The sequence below is a fragment of the Quercus suber genome, unplaced genomic scaffold (genome assembly GCF_002906115.3).
Source record: "Quercus suber isolate HL8 unplaced genomic scaffold, Cork oak 2.0 scaffold_753, whole genome shotgun sequence".
Classification (NCBI taxonomy): Eukaryota; Viridiplantae; Streptophyta; class Magnoliopsida; order Fagales; family Fagaceae; genus Quercus; species Quercus suber.
The window spans coordinates 132,841-144,448 of NW_027070189.1; the positions used below are offsets into that span (position 1 = coordinate 132,841).

General features: G+C 36.1%; 1 protein-coding gene across 1 annotated transcript; it reads left to right on the forward strand.

The window, feature by feature from the left end:
- The first annotated feature begins 1,077 nt into the window (after positions 1 to 1,077).
- LOC111992361 (putative disease resistance RPP13-like protein 1) lies at positions 1,078 to 4,073 on the forward strand. The gene has a single exon (XM_024024220.2). It carries the CDS (start codon positions 1,248 to 1,250, stop codon positions 4,071 to 4,073), a length of 2,826 nt encoding a protein of 941 aa, XP_023879988.2. The 5' UTR covers positions 1,078 to 1,247.
- The last annotated feature ends 7,535 nt before the right edge of the window (positions 4,074 to 11,608 follow it).

Genomic DNA, 11,608 nt, shown 5'->3' on the forward strand with positions numbered 1-11,608 from the left:
AACTTCCTAATGTCATATTTATCCAGGCCACTCAAGAAACTTTGTATCAGCTGAATAAAACAGTCCACATTGGGACTCATCTTCTGTATTTTCCTTAGGTAACCTGACCACACCCCTTGAGTCCAAGGACAACTCCACAGTGCATGTACCACTGTGTCTTCCTCCTCTTTGCAAATCTCACACATGCCATCATCAATTATTTTCCTTCTGCACAACTGATGTTTGGTGGGGATTATGTTATGGCGGGCCCTACAAACATATCTTTGTCTTTGTTAGGGACCTTTGTGGCCCAAACATCACCCCAAAGCTTATTGTCCACATAAATTTATGGAGTATAGGTAATGAAAAATCATCTTTTGATTAATTATTTATGATTAGATAGTGATAATTTGTTCTTTCTGCAGTTATTTTAATAGGTTTTAGCTTGTATTTTAATAATCCAATACTCTAATGCATTGAATGCGAGTCACACATAATTATGTTAAAAATTATACACTTGGTCCCATCCAGTACAGTGCATTACTACAATAAAATATGCTCCACTTACCAATGAGCGCCATATTTTTAAAAGACTGGTTCAGCAAGTAAAGAGACATGTATGTCAATTATTGTGCTTCCTAGAAGGTGCAATGGCCTTCAACTCTCAACTCACCTAACACATTGGATCAAATTCTCTAACCCATTAATAGAGTGGTAAGGGCTTTTTCCTTACACGCTTAATAGTCAACAAAGAAGTGGTTGAGGAGTTTACAGCAAACATTCCACAGAATATCTCTTTCTAGTGTTAGAGTTCATTTCATTGGTTTGCATATTCTTGCCTTTGACTTAATTTTCACAATTCACGTCTACACAAAGAAGAAAGTATGGCAGAGATCTTCCTAGGAGAAGCACTTGTCTCTGCAATCATTAAGGTGGTGGTAGAAAGAGTGGTTTCTCCTGAGGTTTTAGACTATTTCAAAGGAAGGAAGCTTGATGGATTGCTGCGAAAGTTGAAGCTAGTACTGTTATCTGCTAATGCTGTGCTCATTGATGCAGAGGAGAAGCAGATTAAAATTCCAGCTGTAAAAGAGTGGCTGGAGGAGCTTAAAGATTCTGTTTATGATGCAGAGGATGTCTTGGATGAGATTGCTACTGAAGCCTTGCAATGCAAGTCAGAAGTTAAATCTCAAAACTGCGCTACTAAGGTATGGGACCACATCTCTCTTTCTATAATTCCAGTTGACAAACGGATAAAATCAGAGCTAAAAATGATTATTGAAAGATTAGAATATATAACAAATCAAAAGGATGTCCTTGGTCTGAGAGAAGTTGCTGGTGGAGTACCATCACGACAATTAACAACTTCTTGCCCAGAAGAATATGGAGTGTATGGTAGAGATGTTGATAAGGAGGCAATATTTAAATTGTTGCAATCAGATGAAGCAAGTAGTAGCAATGAAATATGTGTTATTCCCATTGTTGGTATGGGTGGGATTGGTAAAACAACTCTTGCTCGGCTTGTATACAATGACAACAGAGTAAAGATGAGTTTTGATCTCAAAGCTTGGGTTTGTGTCTCTGAAAAATTTGATAGTGTTAGGATAGCAAAAACTATTCTTGAAGAGGTAACTCTATCTGCTTGTGACATTCAAAATTTGAATTTGTTGCAAATTAGAATCAGAGAGACCTTGACGGGAAAGAAATTTTTTCTCGTATTAGATGATGTCTGGAATGAGAATTATATTGATTGGGACGAGTTACTCAGAATTTTTAGATGTGGGGCTCGACAGATTCAGATCATTGTTACAACACGCAGTGAAAAAGTAGCAGCAATTATGCACCCTATTTCAACTCATCTTTTAAAGCAATTGTCAGATGAAGAATGCTGGGGGTTATTTGCACAACATGCTTTTAAAAATGGAAGCTCCCATGAATATCCAAACCTTGAGGTAATTGGTAAAAAAAATTTCCAGAAATGTAAAGGCTTGCCTGTAGCTGTAAAAACACTTGGGGGTTTGTTACACTCTAAACAAGAACCAAAACAGTGGAATAAAATTCTGAAAAGTGATATATGGGACTTACCAAAAGGTGAAAGTAATATTCTACCAGCTCTAAGATTGAGCTACCACTATCTCCTATCATATTTGAAGCGATGCTTTGCTTATTGCTCAATCTTTCCTAAGGATTATAAATTCAAAAAGGAGGATTTGGTTCAATTGTGGATGGCAGAAGATTTATTGCAGCAATCCAAAGGAAACGAGAGGATGGAAGAAATAAGTGAACAGTACTTTGATGATCTAGTATCAAGGTCATTTTTTCAACGATCAGATGACAACAAATCAGTTTTTGTAATGCATGACCTTGTCAACAACTTAGCAAAGTTTACATCTGGAGAATTTTGTTTGAGGCTGGAGATTGAAGAATCTAATGAAGCTACAGAAAAGACACGGCATTTGTCATATTTTAGAGCTGAATTTGATGCCTCCAAGAAATTTGAGGTCTCCTACAAAGCTAAGGGTTTGCGCACCTTGTTGGCTTTAGAATCCTCGACATTTTCATTGAGTCAATTTGATTATTTGGCAAACACAGTAACACATGATTTATTGCGGACATTTAAGTGTGTACGGGTGCTATCATTATCTGGCTATCATAGCATAAGAGAGTTACCTGATTCTACAGGCAATTTAAAGCATCTACGTTATTTGAATCTCAACCGCACTTCAATCAAGTGCTTACCTGATTCTATTTGCAATTTGTATAATTTACAAACCTTATTGTTATTCAGATGTACTTTCCTCATTGAGTTACCTGCCAAAATGAGAAAACTAGTCAACTTACGCCATTTGGACGTAATTGGAACAAAGTTGAAAGAGATGCCATCGGAAATGCGTAAACTGAGAAATCTTCAAAAATTAACTTCTTTTGTTGTGGGTGAACACAGTGGGTCCAGCATTAGAGAATTAGGGGAGCTTCAACATCTTTCTGGAATATTGTCGATACTAAACTTGCAAGAAATTGATTGTGCTAGAGATGCTATGGAGGCTAAATTGAAGGATAAGAAGTTCTTGTCTGAGTTGGTGTTGCAATGGGGTGATGATAGTAAGGATTCCCAAAATGAAAGAAATGTGCTTGAACAGTTCTATCCTCATACAAACTTGAAGGCTCTCACCATTGAACATTATGGGGGTACAAGATTTCCATTCTGGTTAGGAGATTGTTCATTCTCCAATATGGCGTCCCTTAATCTAGTAAATTGTAAATATTGCTCCCTTTTACCTCCACTTGGACAGCTTCCTGCCCTTAAGGAGCTCTCAATTGTAGGTTTTCATGAAGTATCACGTGTGGATCGTGAGTTTTATGGGGATAGTTCTTCTACAATTAAGCCATTCAGATCTCTTGAAAAGTTGAGCTTTGCAGAGATGCCGAACTGGCAAGAATGGTCTTTATTTGAAGGTGAAGATGAAGGCGGAGCTTTTTCTACTCTCCAAGAACTTCGTATAATTAGATGTCCCAAACTAAGCAGTGGCTTGCCTAGCCAACTTCCCTCTTTAACCCACCTTACCATTGAAGAATGTCAACAACTTGTTGTGTCACTTCCACTATCTCTGGCCATTCATGAATTAAACTTAAAAGATTGTGGTAAGGTACTATTGAAAGAATTGCCACCTAAACTGCATAGTCTCACAATTGAAGGATGCCACATACTACAGTCCTTTGTTGAGCTAATGATATCACCTCCAAGAGGTTTTCTACTCATTGCATTGAAATCACTTACAATCTGTGGTATTTTACAGTTGCCAAGGGGCCATTGCTATCCATCACTTGAAAGATTGAGGCTACGAGGTGGCCATGATTCACTTTGGTCATTTCCATTAGAGTTCTATCCAAAGCTCAAATTTCTTGAAATGTATGGATGTGAAAATCTTGAGTCTTTTTCTGTATTAGAGGGATCTTACCTAGATCTTACTTCTCTCACTCTTTTGGAAATCAGGAATTGTCCTAACTTTGTGTCCTTTCCCAAAGGAGGACTGTGCGCACCAAATTTGACACAGGTTACCATCATCAATTGTAAAAAGTTAAAAGTCCCTTCCTGAAAGGATGCATGCTCTCCTCCCATCTCTTGTGGCTCTGAGATTATCATGGTGTCCAGAACTCGAATCATTTCCTGATGATGGTTTGCCCTCTAATTTAAAACACTTGCTGTCTACTTCTGTGACAAGCTCTTTTCCAATCGCCTGGAATGGGGTTTGCAAGGTCTTCACTCTCTGAGAAGCTTCCACATTCGTACTAAACACACAGGAGTATTGACATTTCCAGAGGAGGCATAGCTGCCTGCAACTCTTACCTCTCTTTCCATCTCATCTTTTCCTAATCTGAAATCACTTGACAGTAAGGGGTTTCAACAACTCATCTCTCTTGAACGCTTGGAAATTATTTCTTGCCATGAGCTTCGGTGTTACCAAAAGAAGGCTTGCCTACCTCTCTCTCTTTTCTACATATCCGTCAATGCCGTTTTTAGAGAAATATTGTCAAAAAGAGAGAGGGAAAGAGTGGCCTAAGATTGCTCATATTCCCCTCATAGAGATTAACTTTGAAGTGATCACATGAGTTGTGATTGAGAAGCGCTTTTGCATGCCCAGGTACTTGTTCTGCACTAATATTACAATTCTTCTTTTGCTCAATATTTTTTAGGAAACATGCAAAAGACTCCTGAACTTTTAGGTCAAAATACCCCTTGTCCTTATTCTATAAAGGCATCACATGTGACTTAAACCACTGAGTCTACATATTATATGTCATGATACCATAATTTTAGTGTACTTTCGTAAATATAACTGATAGAGAAACTTCAAAATATACATTAGAAAGTTTAGATTTTTTTTTTATTTTAAAAATTAAAAAATAAAGCTTTCTAGTAAAATACTTTTAGCACACTTATGCTAGAGAAATATTTTTCAAGAAGCAGCTTTCGATCTCAGGAAATTAAAAAAGAGAAAGTAAAAAAAGTAAGCATTAAGTTATGTAACGGTTACCATAATTTTTATAAACTTGGTGATTTTCAATCTGGCAATTTTATTGTATATGCTCAGTTGTTTCCCTTTTCTTTTGCAGCGTCACTTTCAGTGGTTGATAACTAGTGCTCACACACCCAACACCAACTTCATGCCACTGCTAACTGCTGATCCTTTTGTATCATGTATAAACTCCTAATTGTCTAGTAGTTTTCAAATTACTGTAAAAGTTCATTCTTTATGTCAAAGAGTCCTTTACTCTCATTCTTGTTAGAGCTGCTCCTGCCTCATTATCCACTCATTTTTTCCAGTTGGAGTGTTGGACTTGAATTTGGAGACACAAAATTTTGGGGTAATGATTAACAATTTTCCAGCATATATATTTTTGATGATTTGCTCATTTATTTGACAAGTTTAGAATATTTTATGAGACTTCGGGATTTGTCCTGGCAATATGTTAGGCTATTTAATCTCAGGAAGACACCAAGGCTGATGAAAGCTAGTGCTGCTTCAGTACCTTCTAGTAGCTGCTGAATTCTCTCTCTCTCTCTCTGTCTCTCTCTCTAACATGTTACCTGTTTCAAAATGATGAAAAGAACTTTGTACAGCAGAAAGTTTTTCTCTATTGCAAACTTCTGAATAGCACAAAGTAAACACACACACACACAAGTTTTCTCTATTGCTGAAAAGTATCAATTTCTTGTGCTGTTCTTTTAGTTTTAGCCCAACATCTTAACTAGTTTCTTGCTGCGTTTGCTTTTCAATTCAATAGGGTAGACTATTGGGATATCCCTGGTGTTGAATGCTTTTGCTTTTTTTTTTCCCTACTAATTGTAAAGGACATTTTTTAATGTATTTTTGGCTGAATAACCTTTAGTTTAGCAACCCATGAAGGGGCATTGATAGTTTTCAGTTATATGGAAAGGGCATTGGTTTCAGGCATGAGTTATTCAATGGCCAAATTAATTCATTTTGAACCAAATGAATTAGATTTTGTCATATCATCATCACTTTTTTAAAATGAGATTTAAACAAAGGTTTAACTTTCACTATTTTATTATCTATTTAATTACATGTCTAATTCATCAATCTCAAAGTGAATGTCCATACATTTGGATACTCTTATGCAAACTCTACCAAGGATCTTAATCAATATAACATGCTTTCCTCTCATATAAAGATGGGTTCTACCTATAAATCCAGCAAATAAAACCCGCTTATATGCAGCATGGAGACATGATGGTTTGCAATATGGTGCGCCAGACTTTCTTCCCTACCAATTTTAAAGCTATTTTGAGCATCCCTTTGAGATCTCACTTGCCAAGGGACAGGTTAGTGTGGGTTCTCACTCCAGATGGTAGCTACACCGTCAAAAGCACGTACAAGATTGCAGTGGCTAAGTCCAAGGAGGCATGCAAGGAAGGACCATCGAATGGTGAAAAACTCAAAAGCTTCTAGAGACGAATTTGGGGTATGAATCTGCCAAACAAGACTAAATCCTTTGCATGGTGTGTATGTCGAAATATCATCCCCACTAAGGAAAATATGCGGCGTCGTCAAGTTATTGATGAGAATATGTGTGAAACTTGTGGGTTAGGGAGAGAAAATAGTGGGCATATTTTTTAGGAGTGTTAGACTGCTTGTGACGTGTGGTTACATGTTATCACATGAAAATTTCTCTGGGACATTCTAGAACCTTGGGTACTTGGCTTCATCATAGGCTGCCACACAGCATAATCTTGGCCCCAACATGACAAGAACAACAACAAATTTATATGTGTATATATGTAACAATTAATTGAAGATTAACACAACAAGAGATTGGACATGATTTAAATGAATTTTGACACAATCAATAAAAAGGAAAACTAAATGAATTTTCAAGAAATGATGCACATTCTATGAAAATTCAAGTAATTTTGAGAATTAAAATATGACTCTCAAGCATGTATCCAAATTACAATTAGGTTTTAAACTAATTGGGCCATATTTTAATTTTGAGAATTAAAATATGACCCAATTAGGTTTTAAACTCTACTGTGAAGAGCCCGATAGAGTTTGTGTAAACATTACAAATAGTTGAAAATTGTTTTTCTTTTCTTTTTTTTTCTTTTTATATTTTATAAATGGATTGGATACAAGTAATACCCAAACCCAAACAAAACAATTTGGATATTTACCCAAACCCAACCCAATTCTCTTTACCCATGATATATTGGATAATAATCAAATCGGGTCAGGTATCCGTTACCCGTTACATATGGCCATCCCTACTCAAAGCAGTTGACTACTACTATAGTGCTACAAGTGTATTTGAGATATGCAATAGAAGTTAAAAAAAATAAAAAATAGAAATTGGGTCTTTAAATTGCTATAATTATCACTCCCTCCGTCCTAGTTTGTTTGTCCTCTATTCCATTTTGAGATGTCCCAAAATATTGTCCTGTTTCTAAAAATAAAAGTCATTAACTTACTAGTGTTCCTATTATATCCTTACTTTATTTTCAAAACTATTTGAAAAGAAAACTAACAAATATTTTAAAATAAAATAATAAAAAAAATCAATCTAATTGGAGTACCTTTTTAGTTGCCTCATTAAGAATAACTCTTTAACCAAAAAAAAAACTAATAAATTTATTTAATGGTAGTTTTGTAAATTTATATATTTTTATAAGGCAGACAAGACAATAGATGATATTCCCTTAAAAAGTTTGACTTTTCAAACAGGACAAACAAATTGGAACGGATAGAGTAATTAGTATTACGTCCATCCAATTAGCTCAATGATGAATATATATGTTTTTAAGGAGTCCAAATCTTCTATCCTACTCTTCTTGCTCCACTATATACTCTACAAATGAAAACATGCCACATGCCCATCTATTTAATTAAATGCTAAATTTATGCCTTCTATTATTTCAATTACCTAAATATGATAGATTATTTATTTATTTATTTTAGGAAATTAAAATAATAGAAGGCATAAATTTAACATTTAATTAAATAGATGGGCATGTGGCATGTTTTAATTTGTGGAGTATATAGTGGAGCAGGAAGAGTGGAATAGAATATTTGGACTTGTTTTTGAGTTACTACTATTATTATTTTAATTTTTTGGTGGTTTATATATGTTTGGCACTAGAGTTGAAATTGGCTTCTTCTTGGCTTTTTCTAATGGGAAAAACTTCTTGCACATTGTGGATGGAGACACAAGTGTGTAACAACTGAAGATGTGAATTGAAGATAATGCACGTTTTCAGTTGTTTGCGGACCTATGTACAGGCGTGCAATTTACACTGCACTTTTCTAAGTATTTGGCATTTATGCATGGTATCAAAGAATCTTATAACTTAGTGGTATAACTTGATTTCATTTAGCTGAAAAATTAGTATTCTAGATTCCTCTTTATCATAAGCTTATAACAATTCATTATGATAAATAAATAAATAAATAATGTGACAAGGATTGTGTTAGACCATAATTAATTAATTAGAACACATGGAACTATATTATTGAAGAGAAAAAATTAGCGAATATCTTGAGGGTATTAGTTTAGGAGATATATATATATATATATATATTATTGAAGAGAAAAAATTAGCGAATATCTTGAGGGTATTAGTTTAGGAGATATATATATATATATATATATATATATTTTATACAAGATAAAATTCCACTCTAGCCTAATCTAAGTATATATGTGTGTGAAGTTTCCTCCTGGAAACTTGAACCCGGCCCTTACCCCCCACACCCCACAAATATTTATATTTGTACAGTGATCACTGCACCAAGAGTGCGCGGTGGTAATCAAACTCATTATTGAATGATGAATCACTAGACATTTATGGCTTGGTACACGAATGTAGTTAATAACATCTTTAGGAGGGGACTAGAATCACTCTTTAAAAAATAAAAATAAAAAGAAGAAAAGAGGGAGAGAAGTCATTAATTCATTGATTTTTTTCCCCATTATTCAATTGTAGTGTGTTGGGGAAAGCACCCAACATAGTGGTGAAGGGGGATTTGAATTGTGTTATCTTAAGAAATGAGATCGAATGATATTACTAAGTTACCTAACTCTTGACAACAAGTTATTCATTAATTGGATACAAATATTTCAAAAACTAATATTGACTTGACTTAATTGGTTTTATTTTAGTAGTGTTGGTGTTGCATGAGAGAGAGAGAGAGAGAGAGAGAGAGAGAGAGAGAGAGATTCATGGGTGACGTGTTGATACTACCAGATATGTCCAATGTTGTCAATAAGATGATCTAAAACCCAATAAGCTCCTTACCATTTCCAATGAAAAATCATCTTCTTTTTTTTTAATGAAAAGCTTCCGAAATTTCATAAGAATATTAAGTCATTTTATGATTTTGAAGGATAGCACTTATCTCAGTAGGTGCTTCCTCCAGGCTTCAGCCATACAATCTCTTTAGAGAAATTGCAAGCCATTTTTGCTAGGCAGTGCGCAGCCTCAAAATTCTTTAGATGCATTTTTATTTCCTCAACAATGGGGCCAATCCAAGACATATTCTCTTCCTCCTGTAACAGACTCATAATTAAAAATTTTGAATCTCCTTCAAGCACAATCCGTCTGATTCTAGTTTCATAGGCAAAAATAACAGCCCCCAAAGCAGATCTTGCCTCAATCTCCTTGTAAGGTTGAATTTTATCAACCATCTTATTGGCTTTATTCCATACCAATTTGCTTGTAATTTAGCACTTAGTAACCCTGTATTTAGGTGGGATTCATGTAAGGGTAGTGTGTGAGAAAGTGTGAAGAAATGCTCAACATTGTGCAAAGAAGCAGGGACTCGCGGCTAGAACTCACGGCTGACTCGCGACTTGCAAGCTGTCAAACTGCAGCACACGTGAGAAGCATGCGAGGAGGTGAAGGGTCACGCCAGCTATCGCACTACAGGACAAAAGTCCAGGCTAGCCAGGCCATTAGCTCGTAACTTAGACCAGTCGCGAGGCCAAGCTGCCAACTTACCCTGTTTGGCAAAAACTGTCTCTTCGTATTCCAAACACACACCACTATATATAGACCCTTATACCCACGAAATGTAGAGAACTTCCAGAAAGAATTTTGAGAGAGAAACCCTAGAGAAAAACAAGATTGCCTCATCCCCAATCTTCACTAAGAGACTCTTCAAATTCCTCTACTCTCTTCCTCTCCATTGATACATCCTTGAGAGGTTCTTGACCAAATCCTTTTCTCACCACACTCATGTCTGTGAGAAGGTCATTTGGTGCTAAGGGAAGCAGTTTGGAAGGAACCAGTGGTTATTGGTTGATGCTATGAGCTATAACGGAATCCGGTAAGCTAGAGAAGAAAAATGTTCGGTGCAACCTCGTTGGAGCAAGAAGCTTGGAGGGCTTAGGTACCTAGGTAGATTAGGCTTGGAGGGTTTATTGCTGTTTATGTATCCCAACTACATTTTCTAGTGGATTATTAACCGTTTGGAGGGCGACGAAAAGGTTTTACGCCGAGGGCTTCGATTTTCTCTTCGATAACACATCGCTTGTTGTCCTTGTGTTTGCATCTCTCTTCCTTTATCTTTGCCATTTATTTTCTGTTGTGGATGTGATTATAATTAGCTTAGATTATTTTTCAATTCTGTGTTTGGCTTATGTTCATGTTCCGCACATTAATTGTTTGATAATAAGCTCGAATTGATAATTTGTAATTTGGGGTCTAAACGTTCAAGGGTATTTTACACACATATTGAACATTCAATTGGTATCAGAGTGGGTGCACTTGTTGTGGTTTAAATACCTTAGTGTGATCCTTGACCTCGTTTTGAGATGGACAAGTCTCAATCTCTTACTGTGCCACCATTTTTTTATGGTAATAATTATGCATTTTGGAAAGTTCGAATGAAAGCATTTTTGAGTTCTATTGATGATGCTGTGTGGGATGCAGTTGAAGTTGGTTGGACTAGACCGGAGGCTACCAAATCCACTTGGGATAAGGCAGCTCTCGCGGCAGCTAATGCAAATAGCAAAGCCTTGAATGCCATTTTCTGTGGTGTCTCTCCAGAAGAATTTCACAGGATTTCACATATCACTATTGCTAAGGAAGCATGAGAAATTTTGAGACAACTTATGAAAGGACTAAGAAGGTGAAGGACACCAAACTCCAGATGCTGACCACTCGATTTGAGGAGTTAAAGATGAGTGAGGATAAGTCCTTTGACTCTTTTAACAGTAAGCTGAACGAGGTGGTCGTCGGCAAATTCAATTTGGGGGAAAAGACGGAGGATTCTAAAGTTGTAAGGAAGATCCTTTGGTCACTGCCAAAAAGTTTTCGTGCCAAAGTAACAGCCATTGAAGAGAGGAAGGATCTTGACGACATCAAAGTTCAAGAGCTGGTTGGTTCATTGTAGACATATGAATTGTCACTGCCCACACAGAAGAAAAGCAAATCTCTTGCTCTTAAAATAATTGATGAGAGAGTGGTATCTCATGATTCTTCGGAAGAGGATGCAGTAGATAAAGATGTGGCGTACCTTGTAAAGAACTTCCAGAAATTCTTAAAACTCAAGAATGGTGGTAAATTTGGTGACAAAGGAAAATTTCAAAGTTTCGGGAAGGAAAAGAAAGAATT